General features: G+C 43.1%; 1 protein-coding gene across 3 annotated transcripts in view; it reads left to right on the forward strand.

Annotated features, from left to right (window-relative positions):
* LOC122552390 (DENN domain-containing protein 1B-like) overlaps nucleotides 1–21,025 on the forward strand; it is an 83,644-nt gene that overhangs the window by 8,054 nt on the left and 54,565 nt on the right. For all 3 annotated transcript variants that reach the window (XM_087983376.1, XM_087983378.1, XM_087983379.1), the window contains exons 2-4: nucleotides 10,019–10,083; nucleotides 17,553–17,596; nucleotides 20,531–20,580. In XM_087983376.1, the coding sequence (XP_087839502.1) occupies nucleotides 10,019–10,083; nucleotides 17,553–17,596; nucleotides 20,531–20,580 (159 nt within the window). The remainder of the gene's footprint in view (nucleotides 1–10,018; nucleotides 10,084–17,552; nucleotides 17,597–20,530; nucleotides 20,581–21,025) is intronic.

Raw genomic sequence — 21,025 nt, forward strand, 5'->3', positions numbered from 1 at the left:
ATGGAACTAGAGATGCAGGGGAGAAAAAAAGGAGTCAAAGCTGAGAATGAAGCATGATGTGGAGATGCCGGTGTTGGACTGGGGTAGACAAAGTCAGAAGTCACATGGCACCAGGTTATAGTCCAACAGGTTTATTTGTAATCACAAGTTTTTGGCACACTGCACCTGACAGAGAGCAGCTCTCCAAAAGCTTTTGATTTCAAATAAATCTGTTAGAATGAAGTAGTTAAGAAAGGAGTCCCCTGAAGCCAAAGTTATAGGGAAATTCCTATCATAATCTTAGAGTCCAGTAAGGAAATGTTTCAGTTTGTAAAGGCCCTACCAAGATTTGAGGAAAAGAATATGGAGGCATTTGAGAAAAGGCAAACCAGATTAAACTAGGTATTGCCCACACAGAGCAAACTGACATATAGAGGACCACAGGGAAGGTATGCTGCATTATGAGAGTGGGTTCTTAAGGATTATGATGGTATTCTGGATGCATGTGAATTAGTACCAGGAGCATACAGGCAAAAGCTTGGAAATTTAAGGAAATTTACATTGAATTTGAAAGGATTAAACAAGCAATATTGACAGTTAGATATGAGCATCAGGAGTTGTAACCACGTTTAAAGCTCTCAGAAAGACCCTTCTCTTGGAAGAATTTAGAACTCGCTAGCTTTTTTAATAAGAAGCCATGCTGAAGGCTGAAGAATTGCAGCTGCTAAAGAGGCAGCAGTAATGGCTGATGATTATGATCCGATATGTAAAACGAGACTTGTTTTCTTCTGTCACCCCCTAAACTTGAGAAGGACAGAGGATGGGAAAGTGAAAGGAAGGCAAATACCCCACGGTAAAGAAAGGACAGTTGGGTATGGCCAAGAGGTCCTCCTCAGGTCAGAAAGACCAGATCAAAATACTGAGAGGCCTCAGTATAGTGGATTTGGAGAAGATATTTCCACTAGTAGGAGCGACTAGGACCTGAGGGAACAACCTCAGAGTGAAAAGGAATGACTCTTTAGAGAAGAGATGAGGAAGAATTTCTTCAACCAGGGGGTAGTTAATCTGTGCAGCTTTTGCCGCAGAGGTTTGTGGAGGCCAACGCCATTGAGTGTATTGAAGTCAGAGTTAGATAGGCTGTTGATTGGTCAGGGGATCAAAGGTTACAGGTAGGAGGCAGGAGGATGGGGTTGAGAAACAGATCACCCATGATCAAATGGCAGAGCAGTCCCGATGGGCTGAATGACCTAATTCTGCTCCTGTGTCTTATTGTCTTATGGAAATGAAGTGAGGAGGTAAAAATTGAAGGCGTAAGTGTTAATTCAATTTTAATAAATTGGGATTCTTTACTTCAGAACGCTAACAGCCCATGAGACTTACTGGGGTTCACAAGAGTGAGTCCAGAAATCAGTGCAATTTGTGCAGAGTTGTTAAAAAACCATTCATGGACAGAGTTGACTTGTTCCATGGTAATTATTTGACTAGGCAAAGGATGTAGCTCCACTCATTATCATGGAAAGTCTGAGGTTAAAGAGACAGAACAGTTACAGGAACAGGTTCCAGGTATTTGACTATTGTTGTAGTGACCAGAGCAATTATTAAAGAAAGTCCATCACCAGAGCTCACAGTAATAACACAAGTGGAAATTAGAGAAGCCACAACCATCCTGAGAGATGGAGATAATTCAAAGGAAGTGTTCAGCAGTGAAAGTGTTCTTCATTAACTGATTCTGAGATCTGGAGTTACATTTTAAGTTAGCACGGATAGCTCATACTGATGCTAAAGCTAATGAAGTTCTAGAGTGCTATTAAAAATGGAATTGAAAGTGTGGTGATGGAAAAGCACAGAAGGTCAGGCAGCATCCGAGGAGCAGGCGAATTGACGTTTTGGGCATAAGGCCTTCATCAGGAGCTCCTGCTGTGCTTTTCCAGCACCACACTCTTAACTCTGAATTTCAGCATCTGCAATCCTCACTTTCACCTATTACAAATGGAGCTCTGATGAGGAAGTGGAGACTCTTTGAGAAAGAATAGCTCTGAGGTCCATGTACAGCAGTGTCTTCCACATGTGAAAGTCAGTGTGACAGCACACATTTTTGGAATAATGTATTGCAGAGTCATAGTCATAGAGTCTTACAGCACAGAGACAGGCCCTTTGGCTCAAACTGGTCCAAGCTGACCAAAATGTCGGTCCACGCTAATCCCATTTCAATAGACAATAGACAATAGGTGCAGGAGTAGGCCATTCTGCCCTTCAAGCCAGCACCACCATTCATTATGATCATGGCTGATCATCCTCAATCAGTATCCTGTTCCTGCCTTATCCCCATAACCCTTGATTCCACTATCCTTGAGAGCTCCATCCAACTCTTTCTTGAAAGTATCCAGAGACTTGGCCTCCACAGCCTTCTGGGGCAGAGCATTTCAAACACCCACCACTCTCTGGGTGAAGAAGTTTCTCCTCAACTCTGTTCTAAGTGGCCTACCCTTATTTTTAAACTGTGTCCTCTGGTTCGGCACTCACCCATCAGCGGAAACATGCTTCCTGCCTCCAGAGTGTCCAATCCTTTAATAATCTTATACGTCTCAATCAGATCCCCTCTCAGCGTTCCAAACTCAAGGGTATACAAGCCCAGATGCTCCAATCTTTCAGCGTAAGATAGTCCCACCATTCTGGGAATTGACCTCGTGAACCTACACTGCACTCCATCAATAGCCAAGAATGTCTTTACTCAAATTTGGAGACCAAAATTGCACACAATATTCCAGGTGCGGTCCCACCAGGACTCTGTACAGCTGCACAAGGACCTCTTTGCTTCTATACTCAAAATTCCTCTTGTTATGAAGGCCACCATGCTATTACCTTTCTTCACTGCCTGTTGTACCTGCATACTTGCTTTCATTGACTGCTGTACAAGAACACCTAGATCTCGTTGTACTGCTCCTTTAACTAACTTGACTCCATTTAGGTAGTAATCTGCCTTTCTGTTCTTGCCACCAAAGTGGATAACCACACATTTATCCACATTAAACTACATCTGCCATGCATCTGTCCACTCTCCTAGCCTATCCAGGTCACCCTGTAATCTCCTAACATCCTCCTCACATTTCACCCTGCCACCCAGCTTTGTGTCATCAGCAAATTTGCTAATATTACTTTTAATACTTTCATCTATATCATTAATGTACATTGTAAAAGGTTGCAGTCCTAGCACTGATCCTTGCAGTCCCCCACTGGTCACCGCCTGTCATTCCGAAAGGGAGCCATTTATCACTATTCTTTGTTTCCTGTCAGCCAACCAATTTTCAATCCATGTCAGTATTTTGCCCCTAATACCATATGCCCTAATTTTGCACACTAACCTCCTATGTGGGACTTTATCAAAAGCTTTCTGAAAGTCCAGGTATACTACATCCACTGGATCTCCCTTGTCCATCTTCAGAGTTACATCCTCAAAAAATTCCAGAAGATTAGTCAAGCATGATTTCCCCTTCATAAATCCATGCTGACTCTGACCTATCCTGTTACTGTTATCCAGATGTGTCGTAATTTCATCCTTTATAATTGACTCCAGCATTTTTCCCACCATTTAGCTCAGACTAACTGGTCTATAATTCTCTGTTTTCTCTCTCCCTTCTTTCCTAAAAAGTGGGACAACATTAGCCACCCTCCAATCTGCAGGAACTGATCCTGAATCTATAGAACATTGGAAAATGATCACCAATGTATCCACGATTTCTTGAGCCACCTCCTTCAGTACCCTGGGATGTAGACCATCAGGTCCCAGGGACGTATCAGCCTTCAGACCTAACAGTCTCTCCAACACCAATTCCTGCCTAATATAAACTCCCTTCAGTTCAGGTCCTTCAGCCACTATTACATCTGGGAGATTGCTCGTGTCTTCCTCAGTGAAGACAGATCTAAAATACCAATTCAAGTCTTCTGCCATTTCTTTGTTCACCGTAATAAATTCACCTGTTTCTGTCTTCAAGGGCCCAATTTTAGTCTTAACTATTTTTTTCCCTTTCACATACCTAAAAAAGCCTTTACTATCCTCCTTTATATTTCTGGCCAGTTTACCTTCGTACCTTATTTTTTCTTTGCGTATTTCCTTTTTAGTTATCCTCTGTTGTTCTTTAAAAACATCCTCCGATTTCCCACTCATCTTTGCTATGTTATACTTTTTCCCTTTTGTCTTTATATGGTCCTTAACTTCCCTCGTCCAGCCATAGCCACCCCTGCCTCCCCTTAGGATCTTTCTTCCTTTTTGGAATGAACTGATCCTGCACCTTCTGCATTTTACCCAGAAATCCCTGCCATTATTGTTCCATCACCATCCCTGCTTGGGTATTGCACCATTGAACTTTGGCCAGCTCCTCCCTCATAGCTCCACAGTTCCCCTTATTCAATTGAAATATTGTCACTTCCGATTCCACCCTCTCCCTTTCAAACTGCAGATTAATGCTTATTGTATTGTGGTCACAACCTCCTAATGGCTCCTTTACTTCGAGGTCCCTGATCAAATCCGGTTCGTTGCACAACACCAGATCCAGAATTGCCTTCTCCCTGGTAGGCTCCAGTACCAGCTGTTCTAAGAATCCATCTCGGAGGCACTCCACAAAGTCTCTTTCTTAGGGTCCAGTACCATCCTGATTCTCCCAGTCTACCTGCATGTTGAAATCCCCCATAACAACTGTAGTAATATCTTTCCGACAGGCCAATTTCAGCTCCTTCAACTTACACACTACATCCAGGCTACTATTTGGGGGCCTGTAGATAACTCCCATTAGGGTCTTTCTGCCGTTAGAATTTCTCAGCTCTATCCTTACTGACTCGGCATCCCCTGATTCTAGGTCCCCCCACGCAAGGGACTGAATATCATTCCTTACCAACAGGGCCACCCCACCCCCTCTGCCAGTCAGTCTGTCCTTACGATAGCACGTATAGCCTTGAATATTCATTTCCCAGGTCCTGTCCACTTGAAGCCATGTCTCCGTTATCCCCACAACATCGTAACTGCCAATTTCCAAATGAGCCTCAAGCTCATCCACCTTATTTCTAATGCTTCGTGCATTCATATATAATATTTTTAATTTGTTACACCCCTCACCCTTCCTATCAATCCCTATTTCACTTGACCTTACGGCATGATCCTTTTTTGAGTTTTCTGCCCAATTGATTCCGTTGTCTTTCTTGATTTCCCTTGTTCTAACTTTCCCTTTAACTTCCTTCTTAAACTTCCAGTTTGTCCCCCCACCCCGTTACTTAGTTTAAACGTAGCTGTGTTGCAGTGGCAAACCTATCTGCCAGAATGCTGGTCCCCCACCTATTAAGGTGCAACCCATCCCTCTTGTATAATTTATCCTTACCGCTAAACATATCCCAGTGATCCAAGAATTTAAATCCTTGCTTCCTGCACCAGTTCCCCAGCCACACATTCAAGTCCATTATCTTCCTGTTCCTGTCCTCTCCAGCCCGAGGAACTGGAAGCAAACTGGAGATAACCACCCTGGACGTCCTGCTTTTCAGCCTTCTTCCGAGTTCTCCGAAGTTCCGCTGTAGAATGTCCCTCCTCTTCTTCCAGACGTCATTTGTGCTGACATGCATCACCACGTCTGGCTCTTCGCTTTCGCCTTTGAGGATTTCCTGCACTCTTTCTGCGATGTCCTTAATCCTGGCACCAGGAAGGCAACACACCATCCTCAAATCCCACCTGTTGCCGCAGAAACCCCTTTCAGTTCCTCTCACTATGGAGTCCCCTATTACCATGGCTCTGTGTGCTGTCTGACTCCTCGGCTCTGCCTCCATGGCAATTTCTGATTGGCAGACCTGACCGCCTCTCGGACTGGCAGTGACGCCCTGCACTTGGCCCCATATCCTTCTAAACCTTTCCTATCCATGTATTTGTCCAAATGCCTTTTAAGTGTTGTCAATGTACCTGCCTCAACCACTTCTGTCGGCAGCTCATTCCATATGTGTACCACCCTCTGTGTAAAAAAGTTTGCCCATCAGGTTCCCTTTTATTTTTTCCCCTCTAACCTTAAACTGATTTCCTCTAGTCCATGATTCCCCAACCCTGCGAAAAAGACTGAGTGCATTCACCCAATCCATGCCTCTCATGATCTTATACACTTCAATAAGATCCCCCCCTCGGTCTCCTACGCTGTAAAGGAAAAAGACCTCGCTTGTCCAACCGCTCCCTATAACTCAGATTGTTGAGTCCTGACAACACACTTGTAAATTTCTTCTGTACTGTTTTCAGTTAAATGACATCCTTCCTGTAGCAAGGTGACCAAAAGTGAACACAATACTCCAAGTGCTGCCTCACCAATGTCCTGTATAACTGCAACATAACTTCTCAACTTTGATACTCAGTGCCCTGACTGATGCAGGCCAGTGTGCCAAAAGCCTTCTTCAATGCCCCATCTACCTGTAACTCCACTTTCAGAGAGCCATGCACCTGAACGCCAAGATCCCAGTGTTCCATACGCTCCTTAAGGCCCTACCATTCACCATGAAACTTCTACCTTAATTGACTTTGCAAAATGCAAGACCTCACACTTATCTATATTAAACTCCATTTGCCATTTCTGGGCCCACATCCCCAGATGATCAAGGTCCTGCTGCAATTTCTGATAACCTTCCTCAATGTCCACGATACCGCCTATTTTAGTGCCATCTGCAAACTTACTAATCATGCTTTGTTCTTTCTTATCCAAATAAATTATATAAATAACAAACAGTAATGGGCCCAGCATCGACCGCTGAGGTATTCCACTCACAGGCATCCAGTCCAACAATTCCACTATTATTCTCTGTCTCCTACCATCTCATCAATTGTGTGTCCAGTTTGCCAGCTTGACCTGGATTCCATGCGATCTAACCTTCTGGTGCAGCTACCACATGGAACTTAAAGGCCTTATTGATACCTATATAGACTACATTTACTGCCCTGCCCTCATCAAATGTTCTGCTCACTTCACCAAAAAACTCGTAACAAATTTGTAAGGCATGATCTCTCATGTCTCCTAAATACAGAAGCATGTAAAGATTACTTTTGTTTTGGACTGTAGACTAAAATAGGAAGAGATACTATTTTAAACCAAAGAAACTGTTGAAGATGTTTTGAAAATGAGTAACTGGAACAATTGTGAGTTGTATCTACAAACAGTGAGGGACAATTCTGGATAGAATAGCACCACATATGTGTATTCTGGATAGTTTTGCCCAAAGACAGTCTTTTTATTGGTTTTTCAATCAGGACCAACTATTGTGGACACAGGAGAGTTCAGCATAATATAACCACTTGAATGATTCCTAGCCAGGTGACCACAACGAGGGTGAATGCTCAATAAACAAAGAGAATGCGTCTAAATCAGGCTCTCCCTTCTGTGCAGGAAGTAACAGAGAGTCTCCAGGCAGCTGTTCTCCCCACTATTTACACTAAATCTATTCCATCTGCAAATCAACTAATGAAAAGAAAAGCGAATAAACACCTTCAGAGTATCTCGAAGGGAAAATGCTGAACCAGTGAATGAAAAACTGAGAATCGCTATAACTATAACCTTCCAGACTGAAAATCACTGTAACCAGAACCTTCCAGACTGAGAATTGATGTAACCATAACCTTCCAGACTGAGAATCGATGTAACCATAACCTTCCAGACTGAGAATCTATGTAACCGTAACCTTCCAGAATGAGAATTGATGTAACCATAGCCTTCCAGACTGAGAATCGATGTAACCATAACCTTCCAGACAGAGAATTGATGTAACCGTAACCTTCCAGACTGAGAATTGATGTAACCGTAACCTTCCAGAATGAGAATTGATGTAACCATGACCTTCCAGATGAGGATCGCTGTAACCGTAACCTTCCAGACTGAGAATTGATGTAACCATAGCCTTCCAGACTGAGAATCTATGTAACCATAACCTTCCAGATGAGAATCGATGTAACCATAACCTTCCAGACTTAAAATCGCTGTAACCATAATCTTCCAGACTGAGAATCGATGTAACCATAACCTTCCAGACTGAGAATCTATGTAACCGTAACCTTCCAGACTGAGAATTGATGTAACCGTAACCTTCCAGAATGAGAATTAATGTAACCATGACCTTCCAGATGAGGATCGCTGTAACCGTAACCTTCCAGACTGAGTATCGATGTAACCATAACCTTCCAGACTGAGATCAATGTAACCATAACCTTCCAGACTGAGAATCGATGTAACCATAACCTTCCAGACTGAGTATCGATGTAACCATAACCTTCCAGACTGAGAATTCATGTAACCATAGCCTTCCAGACTGAGAATTGATGTAACCATAACCTTCCAGACTGAGAATCGATGTAACCATAACCTTCCAGACTGAGAATTGATGTAACCGTAACCTTCCAGAATGAGAATTGATGTAACCATGACCTTCCAGATGAGGATCGCTGTAACCGTAACCTTCCAGACTGAGAATTGATGTAACCATAGCCTTCCAGACTGAGAATCTATGTAACCATAACCTTCCAGATGAGAATCGATGTAACCATAACCTTCCAGACTTAAAATCGCTGTAACCATAACCTTCCAGACTGAGAATCGATGTAACCATAACCTTCCAGACTGAGAATCTATGTAACCGTAACCTTCCAGACTGAGAATTGATGTAACCGTAACCTTCCAGAATGAGAATTAATGTAACCATGACCTTCCAGATGAGGATCGCTGTAACCGTAACCTTCCAGACTGAGTATCGATGTAACCATAACCTTCCAGACTGAGATCAATGTAACCATAACCTTCCAGACTGAGAATCGATGTAACCATAACCTTCCAGACTGAGTATCGATGTAACCATAACCTTCCAGACTGAGAATTCATGTAACCATAGCCTTCCAGACTGAGAATTGATGTAACCATAACCTTCCAGACTGAGAATTGATGTAACCATAACCTTCCAGACTGAGAATCAATGTAACCATAACCTTCCAGAATGAGAATTGATGTAACCATAGCCTTCCAGACTATCGATGTAACCATAACCTTCCAGACTGAGAATTGATGTAACCATAACCTTTCAGATGAGAATCGACGTAGCCATAACCTTCCAGACTGAGAATTGCTGTAACCATAACCTTCCAGACTGAGTATCGATGTAACCATAACCTTCCAGACTGAGAATTGATGTAACCATAACCTTCCAGACTGAGTATCGATGTAACCATAACCTTCCAGACTGAGAATTGATGTAACCATAGCCTTCCAGACTGAGAATTGATGTAACCATAACCTTTCAGATGAGAATCGACGTAGCCATAACCTTCCAGACTGAGAATTGATGTAACCATAACCTTTCAGACTCAGAATCAATGTAACCATGACACTGACTGAGAATCGATGTAACCATAACCTTCCAGACTGAGGATCAATGTAACCATAACCTTCCAGACTCAGAATCGATGTACCCATAACCTTTCAGAATGAGAATTGATGTAACGATAATCTTCAGTCATCATTAAAGGATTGATGTGGAGGTCCCGGTGTTGGACAAAATCAGAAGTCACATGACACCAGGGTATAGTCCAACAGGCTTATTTGAAATCACAACCTTTCGGAGTGTAGCCCTTTCATCAGGTGAAGTGACATTTAGCAAATCATTGGTTTAATCAAATTTTCACTTTGTCATGACTCTGTGATGAGTGGGGCTTGATTTTCAGATTGTCTACCTCAGGCAGTCAGGGCTGTCTTTGTGTGTGTGAGAGAGAGAGAGAAATTGTCTGCATGACTGTGAGTGTGTCTGAGAGACAGTCTGCAAATGTGAGAGTTTGTATGTGTGAGAGACAGAGCAAGAGAAAGTATGTGAGAGTGTGTAAAAGTGTGTGGGATGTTCTGAGATATGTCTGAAGTTCATGTACACAAGGCTTAGTTACCATTGGCTGTCAGAAGGCCTCAATACCCAGCTTGAGTCAATGTTGAGGAGTAAGAGAAGGCTTTTTTACTCCAGATCATGCTGTGACTTCACCATGTATATTTGTTTTCAGAGAAAGCCCAGAAAGGACATTCGAGTTATTTATCGAGGCCTCATGTCCAAAATCATCAGATGTTGGTAAGTGAGAAAAATTGTTCAATATAAATCCTGAAAAGTTGTTCTATCTTAAATGTATCTACAAATGTTCTCTTGAGATGGATATAGACAAACGCACTTGGTCCTGTCCACTCAAACTCCCAAATTTGCCTCAACTGCTCATCTTACTTTCTGAATTCCTTTTACCTGCCTCTGACCAAATCCTTTAATACCCTTAGCTTACACAAGTATTTTTAAATAGTTGAATAACTTATTATTAACACTTCTACAGTCTTTAGTGAAGAGAGTTGCACATTTCCCTTTCATTTTGTGTGTTGAAGGGGTGCTTCCAGACTGACCATTGCTCTAGATTCCATCCCTTTTCTCCCCCACCAGTACCAGGGGAATAGTTTCTCTATATCTATGGTATTGAACCTGTAATTACTTTTAAGCACCTCAACTAGATTGTCCCTCAAACTTCTAAACATGTAGGAACAGGAGCCAGATCTATGCAACCTTGTCATTATCTGTCTAAGCATGTTGGGCCTAACAAGACACACCTTAAAATCATGACAGAGTGACTGAGCTAGAGTGTTGATGTGGTTGAGCAATTACCAAATGCTGCAGGAAACAAGTTTGCACAGTCTCAGCAATCTCTAAACACACTTGTTCCTCTCATACTCACATAAGGGGATTTTGCTTAAGTTTAGTTCTTTTTCGGCACTTAATAATGTCTAATAATGCAAAACTCGTGGCATAGCTGACAAAAAGGCAGCTCACTGGCAGCATATATTTAACCATATTCTCCTTTCAACATATTCTCTAAGTGCTGCCTATCCTCAGTGATCTTTTCCTTTCACAGAGTCATACACCATAGAAACAGGCCCTTCAGGCCAGCCTGTCTATGCCAACCAATAAACACCAAATTACACTAATCCCATTTCCCTCCACATGGTCCATAGCCTATAATGCCCTGGCATTTTAAGTGCTCATCCAGATTCTTCCTAAATATTGCAAGACTATCTGCCCCCAACACCCTCTCAAGCTGCATGTTCCATATTTCTACCAGCCTCTTGGGGGAAAAACTTTTCCCCAGATCTTCTCACTTTAAACTTCTGCCCTTTGGTCCTAGACCCATCTACTATGACTAAGAGATTTTCATGATCTACTCTGTCTATGCCTCTCATGATTTTGAAAACCTCAATCAGCCTCCTCTGCTGCAGGGAAAACAAACCCAGCCTATCCAGTCTCTCCTTATAGCTGAGAGTTTCTATCCCAGGCAACATCCTGGTGAATCTCCTTTGCATCTTCTCCAGTGCAATCGTGGCCTAACCAATGTTTTATGAAGTTGTAACAAGACTTCCTTGTTCTGATATTCCACATCCTGGCTAATGAAGGTGGACATCCCTATGCCTTCTTCACCATCTTACCTACCTGTAGTGACATCTTCAAGGATCTATGGACTTGCTCACCAACATCCTTTGTTCCTCAGTACAGTACTCCCTAAGGACCTACGATTCATTGTGTAAATCTTTCCATTATTAGATCTCCCAAACTGCATCATCTCACACTTATTGAGATTAAATTCCATCTGCCATTCCTCTGCCCAATTTACCAGCTGATCAATATCAGACTGTAGCCTGAGACCACCCTCTTCACTGTCAACAACACCAACAGTTTTCGTGTCATCTGCAAACTTACTAGTTATACCTTGTACATTTACATCCAAGTCATTTATATACATGACAAATAGCAGGGATCCCAGTATCGATTGCCGTGGTTCACTACTGGTCACATGCTTCCAATTACATTTGTTAAAGTTCACAACCCAAAGTCCTGTCCTGTCCCCACCAGACATCAAAACTTTAAGAAACATAAAACTAGTCCTGTGGAATTCTCCTGTATGTATTGTAACCCAATTCTCTGACTCTGAACTAGAGTTTCCTGACTCACTGCAACCATGCAGTTGAAAGGAGACATCAGCCCATGTTCAAATGCAGCAAGATCTGAAGAATATCCAGGTTTGAGCTGACAACAGGCAAGTTTCATTGGCACCTTACAAATACCAGGCAATGATCAACTCCAACAAAAGACATTACAACCATTGCCCTTTAACATCCAATGGTATAACCATCACTGAACCCCTCTACCAACATCGTAGGGGTTACCATTGACCCAAAACTGAACTGGAACGGCTTTATAAATACAGTGGCTACAAGAACAAGTCCAGATGTTAGGGTTGCTGCAATGAGTAACTTCCCTCCTGTCTCCCCAAAGCCTGTCCACCACCAACAAGACACAAGTCAGGAATGTGATGGAATACTCCTCACTTGGCTGGATTAGTGCAGCTCCAATGTCACTGAAGAGGTTTGACACCATCAAGACAAAGCAACCCATTTGAATGGCATTATGCACATCCTGCAGAAGCCCTCTCTGAAAAGGTGGTCCACTCTCTTTGAGACACCCCCGAAAGCCTCCTTCTTGGTCATCTATTTTAAATTTCCAAGCGCAGCCTGATGTCAAATTTTTGTTTGGTATCGCTACTGTGAAGTACCTTGGGTGGTTTTGAAATGTTAAAGGTGCTACAACTGTTATTATATATGCTTGTGACTTTTACACACCATGAAGATCTCAGTTTCAATTTCTCCTCTCGGATCAGTTAAGCTGAGTTCAGCCAGGGTGAGACCAGAGGGCTAGATGATTAACCTTATTTAAAGTGACATAGAAGCCCTGAGTATTGTGATTGGTCTGAGTACATGTATAGACAGAACCTGCTTAGCAATAATGCCTCCCGTGGTCAAATAGCCAGCCATCGCATGTTCAGAAATGTGGAATGGCCACCTGAATAGTTGTATATAAGACTGTCACTGGTCAAGCCCAGAGCCCTGGGAGCAGGAAAGGAGAAATCTGAAGGCACTGAAACAGGTGCAGTGGCTCCTGTTGTTGTGGGCTCAGTGTCAGACTGCTTTCGGTCGACTGGACTTTTTAAAAATGTTGTGCTTAAGCCACAAGTTTCCTGCTGAGCTCATCGTTAAGTGAACATGTGAAGGAGACAGAAGTACCCACAAAATATCATCTCCACAACTCAGAAAACACACTTAATGCAGAAAGTATTTGTAGCCAGAGAATTGGTTGTGTGCTGACAGGGGATGAGAAGACAAGACAAGATGCTTCAAGCAGACATTTTATATTTAAATAAGCCTGAATCGCGTTCCAGTTAATGAGCTGCCCCATCTTGTATTAAACCACATCCTGTCTGCTAGGAAGCAGGCCCAGCTCTCTGCTGGTGCAGTTCAGGGATTTCTCACAAATGCTCCACTACTGCATGTGGTTTTCTCTCTTTCTTCCCTCCTCTCCTGAAAATGCTGACTCTTGCTGCACACAGATGTGCCTAGACCAATCCCTGATCATAGTTGCAGAAAGAGCAAACAGCAAACTATCCACAATCACATTGGAATATTTACTAGGTATGGCAGCCTTTACATCTTTGTGTGCTTTCATGCTTAATTCTCTGAAGTTTGCAGATGAAAGAGACCAATGATAGTTTGAACAGGCTGATTGTGAGCAGTAGAATAATTAAAATGGGAAATATAGAAAATAGGTACAGTAGGCCTTTTGGCCCTTCGAGCCTGTACCGCCATTCAATGTGATCATGGCTGGTCACAAAATCTCAGAATCCCACTCTTGCCCTCTCCCTATCCCCCTTGATCCTTTCTTGAATATTAGTAATTCGTAATGAACTGGCCCCGACAGCTTCCTGTGGGAAAGCAGTCTGACACTGAGCCCACAACAACAACTCTCTGGGTGAAGAAATTCTTCCTCATCTCAGTCCTGAATAGTTTACCCTTTATTCTTAGACTGTGGCCCCTAGGATTTTCCCAACCTCAGGAACGTTCTTCCCACATCTAGCCTGTCCAGCCCCCTCAGGATTTTATGTTTCTGTGAGACTCCCCCATCATTATTCTAAATTCCAGTGAGTACAAGCCCAGTCGATCCAGCCTTTCCTCATATGTCAGTCCTGCCATCCCGGGAATCAGTCTGGTGAACCTTTGCTGGACTCCCTCAATAGTGAGAATGTCCTTCTTCAGACTGGGAGACCAAAACTGCACACAATACTCAATGTGCAGCCTCACCTAGGCCCTGTATAACAGATTCCTGAAAAAGGGCTTATGCCCGAAACGTCGATTCTCCTGTTCCTTGGATGCTGCCTGACCTGCTGCGCTTTTGCAGCAACACATTTTCAGCTCTGTATAACTGTAGCAAGACATCCCTACTCCTATTCTCAAATCCTCTTGATATGAAGGCCAGCATGCCATTAGCGTTCCTCACTGCCTGCTACACCTGCATGTCAACCTGAATAACCTCACATTTATCCACATTATATAAATTGAGGTCTCATATTCATTCATTAATCATGAATCAAAGAGCTCTCATTCTCTGTGGATCAATATCATATCGAGGACAAAATTTAGGTGAACTACCATTGCATTCAAATTACAAATCCAGAAAAATGAAATAGGGTGGAGGGATACAATATTCAGGAGACGAGCACAATTGTGGGACAGTTAGAGAGGGAAGCAGGTTAGAGAGATTGCACAATGAAGAGCTGAGGGTGATATAAAGGGGCTGACAATGGGGGAGCTGAGGGTGATATAAAGGGGCTGACAATGGGGGAGCTGAGGGTGATATAAAGGGGCTGACAATGGGGGAGCTGAGGGTGATATAAAGGGGCTGACAATGGGGGAGCTGAGGGTGATATAAAGGGGCTGACAATGGGGGAGCTGAGGGTGATATAAAGGGGCTGACAATGGGGGAGCTGAGGGTGATATAAAGGGGCTGACAATGGGGGAGCTGAGGGTGATATAAAGGGGCTGACAATGGGGGAGCTGAGGGTGATATAAAGGGGCTGACAATGGGGGAGCTGAGGGTGATATAAAGGGGCTGACAATGGGGGAGCTGAGGGTGATATAAAGGGGCTGACAATGGGGGAAGAGTTGAATTGAATTGAATTGAATTTGAATTTATTGTCATGTGTACCGAGGCACAGTGAAAAGTTTTGTCATGTGAGCAATACAGGCAGATCACAGGGTTAAGTAGCATCGATAGTAAATAATAGGTAAACAGCAGCAAAAACAAAACCACAAGTACAGGCAAATGTTAAGGGTTTGTGAGTCCATTCAGTATTCTAACAGCAATAGGGTAGAAACTGTTTAGAAACTGGCTGGTGCGTGTGTTCAGGCTTCTGTATCTTCCCCCGGATGGTAGAGACTATAGAAAAACATTGCCAGAATCGGATGCATCTTTAAGAATGCTGGCAACCTTCCTTTGACAGCGGGCCTGGTAGGTGGATTCTGTGGATGGGAGGTTGGCCTTTGTGATTGTCTGGGCTGAGTTCACCACTCTCTGTAACCGTCTCCGATCTTGAATGGTACAGTTACCATACCAGGTAGTGATACATCCAGACAGAATACTCTCGATGGTACACCTATAAAAGTTGGCAAGGGTATTCACCATCATGCCAAATTTCCTCAGCTGCCTGAGGAAGAAGAGACATTGTTGGGCCTTTGTAACCAGTGCATCCACGTGAGGAGTCCAGGAGCTGCTTGACACTCTCCACTCGTTCCACCTCTGTGCTGTTAATGTGTAGGGGGGGGGCATGAGTAACATCCCGCCAAAAGTCAGTAATGAGTTCTTTGGTTTTGCTGGCATTGAGAGTGAGGTTGTTCTCAGTGCAGCATTTTTCCAGATCTTCCACCTCCCTTCTGTAATCTGTTTCATCATCATCTGAGATTCGACCGACTATGGTGGTGTCATCAGTGAACTTGTAAATGGCATTAGTCTAGTATTTGGCGACACAGTCTTGGGTATACAGTGAGTACAGTAGGGGATGAGTACACACCCCTGGGGGGCTCCAGTGTTGAGTGTTAGTGAAGATGAAATATTGTCCCAAGCCTCACTGATTGTGGCCTGTGGGTCAGGAAACTGAGGATCCAGTTGCAGAGAGTGGGGCTCAGTCTGAGATCACTAAGTTTAATAATCAGTCTTAAGGGGATAATAGTGTTGAAGGTTGCACTGTAGCCAAAGAGTAAGATTGTTCCTTAGCTGTCCTTGGTGTCAAGATGTTCTAGGGAGAAATGAAGGCCAAGTGACATGGCATCTGACGTGGATCTGATGGTCACATAGGCAAAGTGAAGTGGATCAAGAGTAGTGGGGAGGCTGGAGTTGATTAATGCCATGATCAGCCTTTCAAAGCACTTCATGACCACCGAAGTTAGGGCCACTGGGCGGTAGTCATTGAGACATGCTGCATGAGCCTTCTGAGGCACAGGGATGATGTTGGCCTCTTGAAACAGGCAGAGACAGAGGCCTGCTTCGGGGAGAGGTTGAAGATGTCTGAGAAGACCTCTGCCAGTTGATCTGCGCATGCTCTGAGTGCATGGCCTGGTACTCCATCTGGTCCCATCACTTTCCTTGGATTCACACGAAGGAAAACTGATCTGACCTCTGATGCAGTGGCTGTTGAGATTGGTTGAGCAATATATTGGGCAGCCAGAGTCCAGGGTGAGAATATCAGGTTATCGAGGCAGCTAAAGAAAGCCAGACAACTGACACATGTTGAAGTCCTCTGCTAGTGGGAAAACCCACAACTGGATGAGTTACTGGACTGCATTGTTGAATTCAATTTCACAACGTAGAATTTGAATCCTCACCCTGTGGGTTTCCTATCCAGTACTACATCCATATCATTGTAATCTGTGATTCCTAAAGGAACCATTTGGAGACACTCAGCCTCATATTTCACGTCAATACTAGTATTTTTGCCATCCACATGTTGTTAGGCAGGTATCAATACTAACAAAGCCAAGCACCCTACCGCCAATCTATATGTACTCTCCAACTATCAAACTCAAGTGAAGAGGGACAGCTTCCAAATAGGCTCTAATGGAGGGATTAGTGAGCATTTTTTATGTTGAGATGTTTCCACAGAAGTTATACTAGACAGCATCATTGCTACTCCAATAAGGATCTGCTAAACTCCATCTTGTAGATCAGTCTCAGAACTGGAATGATATAGGATGGAAGGAGGCCACCTGGTCCATCATGGTTATACTATTCAACTTGCTTTGCTGCCTTGTTCCCTGACAGCATATAGGCCATGCACCAATTCTGAAGACATCGCAGAACTTTTTTGAAGAGATTATATGTCTGTGGGTAATTTCAACCCTTCAAAAGTTGGTGATGAGCTCAGTGGGAACTCTGTAACTTGAGCATAATTCCTGTATTTAGCTAAGCTAAACCCCCTCCCTCCCCCCCCACTCTAGCTCTTCCAAATCAATTCAGTACAGGCTCAACAGACTCTGACTCTAAACTTCCAGTTCACTTTCTTGCAGTAAACCTTCCTGCAAAGTTTGCAGATTAGTACACGACCCAACATGTCATGAGTAACCATGAATACAGGGTACAATTTGAGTGCTGAGACTGATGACTGTTTGTTTGGCTTGCTCTTTCAGACCCTGAAGTGCTTAGGCAGTTTCCTGAAGATTACAATGACCAGGTAAGCGGCATCCTTTCTCTCACTGTGTGCTTTGCAGTTTTAGCATCAAACTAACTCATTAGTGAACTGGTTGATGATAGACCACCAACTGAAGCAGGGTGCAGGTATCTGCTGAACTTTCATACTAATTCTGAGCTCCTGTTTAAAAGGATGTAAGTTACTTTGGAGTATGAACTCTAATAGGTTTTAATAGATTGTTTTGGGCCTAACATCTATTGTTAGAAAAGTATTGGCATCAATTATTAAGGAAGTTATCGCAGAACATTTGGAAAATCATAATCCAGTCAAGCAGAGTCAGTGTGGATTCAAGAAAGGGAAGTCATATTGGACTAACTTATTCATATTTTCAAGGAAATCTCAACCAGAGTGAATAGAGGGTAACTAGTAGATGTGTTGTATTTGGAGGAGTGTATTGGCATGGAGAGAGAATTGGCTCATTGGCAGAAAGCAGCAAGTGGGGATAAGGGACTCTTTTTCAGGCTGGCAACCCGTGACCAGTGGGGTTCCACAGGAATCAGTGCTGCTACTGCAACTAGTTATAATATATTAATGACTTGGAGGAAGAAAGTGAATGTACTGTAGCCAAATTTGCAGACAACGTAAGGACAGGTAGAAAGACAGGATGTGTGAGGGATACAAACAGTTTACAGGAAGATATTTACAGGTTAAATGAGTGGGCAAATGGAGTACAATATGGGAACATGTGAAGTTGTTCATTTTGGAAAAGAGAACCAAAGAACAGAATATTATTTACTGGAGAGAAACTACAAAAAGCTGCAAAACAGAGGGAACTGGGGGTAGTTGTACATGAAACATAGAAAGCTAGTAGGTGCAGCAGGTAATGAGGAAAGATAATGGAATATTGGCCCTTATTTCAAGGAGGTTAGATTTTAAGAGTAGGAGAATCTTACTGCAACTGTACAAGGTGCTAGGGAGACCACATCTGGAGTACTGTGAGCAGTCTTGGTTCTTTTATTTAAGAAAAGATATTATTTTATTGGAGGCAGTTCAGAGAAGGTTCACTCGGATGATCCTGGTTTGGAGGGATTGTCTTATGAGCAAAGGCTGAACAGGTTGGGACTCTACCCACTGGAGTTTAGAAGAATGAGAAATGATCTCATTGAAACTTGTTGAATTCTTAAGAGACTTGACAGGGTACATGCTGAGAGGATGTTTTTCCTCATGGGACAGTCTGGAACCAAAGAGCACAGTCTCAATAAAAGGGGCGCCAGTTAAGACTGAGATGAGGAAGGAGTCCTTCCTTCAGAAGGTTGTGAGTCTTTGCCACATAGAGCTTTGGGAGCAGAGTCCTTGTGGATATTTAAGGCTGAGCTAGATAGATTCTTAATCAGTCACAGAATCAAGGGTTATGCAGAAAGGGCAGGAATGTGAGGAAGATGAGATCAGCTATGGATTCAGCTTTTGAATAGTGGAGCAAGCTCAGGGCTGTACTGCCCATTCCTGTTCCTATTTCTTATGCTCTCATGGGTCATGTTAAGTATTTATTGATTATAATACTGTTTTGTTATCTTGTGTGTGAATTGTTTTATCGTATATGCACACTGCTGAGGGAGTCCTAATACACAACAGCTAATCAGAGTGCCTGGCTGACTGCTGTCTCAGTGCCATCTCCTAATCCTTTACAACATGGTTGCTAAATGGGAATTCTTCACCTTCTTTAGTTTAATCCATTTATCCCTCCACCTTGTTTTCCTCAGTTTACTCATCCACACGTTTATCTTGAAACCAGGCAGTAAAGGCCCAACTTTAACTCTAAGTGGACATGTTTCGAATGAGTTAAAAACTCATCATGAATTGTCAACAGGTTATGTGACAAGTGAAGACATCACAGTTATAGGGTCAAAGACTTGTACAGCATGGAAACAGATCCATCAGTCCAATTTGTCCACGCCAACCAGATATCCTAAATTAATCGAGTCCTATTTGCCAGCATTTGGCCCATATCCTTCTAAACCCTTCCTATTTGTGTACCCATCCAGATGCCTTTCAGATGTTGTAATTTAAGTATTTCCACTACTTCCTCTGGAGCATCATTCCAGGCACATACCACTCTCCACATGAAAAGGTTACCCCACAGGTCCTTTTTAAAATTTTCCCCTCTCACCTTAAACCTACATTCTCTACTTTTGGGCTCCCCCACCTTAGGAAAAAGACTTTGCCTATTTACCCTATCCATGGGTCCTCATGATTTTATAAACCTCTATAAAGTCATCCCTCAGCCTCCAATGCTCCAGGAAAAAAATCCCCAGCCTATTCAGCTCTTCCCTATAGCTGAAACACTCCAATCCCAGCAACATCCTTGTAAATCTTTTCTGCACTCTTTCAAGTTTAACAACATTGTTCCTATAGATGGACGACCAGAGTTGTATGCAATATTCTAAAAGTGGCCTCACCAATGTCCAGTACAGCCGCAACTTAACATCCCAACTCCTATACTCAATCTTCTGACCACTAAAGGCAAGCATACCAAATGCCTTCTTCACCACCCTGTCTATTTTCAATTCCACTTTGTAGGGACTATGAATCTGCACCCCTAGGTCTGTTTGTTCAGCAACACCCCCTCCCCGCCCCCCCAGGGTCCTACCATTAACTGTATAAGTTCTGCCCTGGTTTGCCTTACCAAAATGCAGCACCTCACATTTATCTAAATTAAACTCCTTGACCCATTGGTCCATTGGCCCAAGTGATCAATGCCCCATTGTACACATATTGTCAAATCCTACAATATGCATGCAGCCTTCAAAACCAGTGGTCAGTAAGCTAGAGTGGGGCCCAGGAATCAAATCCAGGGATATTTGACTCAGTGTCACAATGACCTGAGCTATCAGAGGCCCAGACACATACACACACTAACCTGATATGTTACCGACAGCAGTTCTTAAACATGAATCTATGCCTGCTTTTCTCTCACAGGAATCTCTGCAGAGCTTGCCCAAATTCTGCTTTCCTTTCGATGTGGAAAGGTAAGACTGAACCCTGGGGCTAAATGTCATGTCCCTAAACCTCCTTAGTCTGAGGTCAGTTTCAGTTCCTCATTGAAATCAAGTTGAACGTTAGGCCTCAGTAGTTCCTGTTGGGTGCAATACCACAAGTCACAGTGACAGGTTAAAGCAGTGTTTAAGTTTTTCTTAAATATTCCTTTTTTCACTAAATTAACTCCAAAAGAATTTTAGAGATTATTATTCAACCAGAAGATGTCGAACCCAAGGGTCAACAATTAATATTATCACGAGGAGAATGAGTGGGAGATTAGATTAGATTAGATTACTTACAGTGTGGAAACAGGCCCTTCGGCCCAACAAGTCCACACCGACCCGCCGAAGCGCAACACACCCATACCCCTACATTTACCCCTTTAACCTAACACTACGGGCAATTTAGCATGGCCAATTCACCTGACCCGCACAT

Source organism: Chiloscyllium plagiosum, unplaced genomic scaffold (genome assembly GCF_037043375.1).
Source record: "Chiloscyllium plagiosum isolate Xiang-an unplaced genomic scaffold, Cpla_swu_hap1 HiC_scaffold_45, whole genome shotgun sequence".
In the NCBI taxonomy this organism is placed as follows: Eukaryota; Metazoa; Chordata; class Chondrichthyes; order Orectolobiformes; family Hemiscylliidae; genus Chiloscyllium; species Chiloscyllium plagiosum.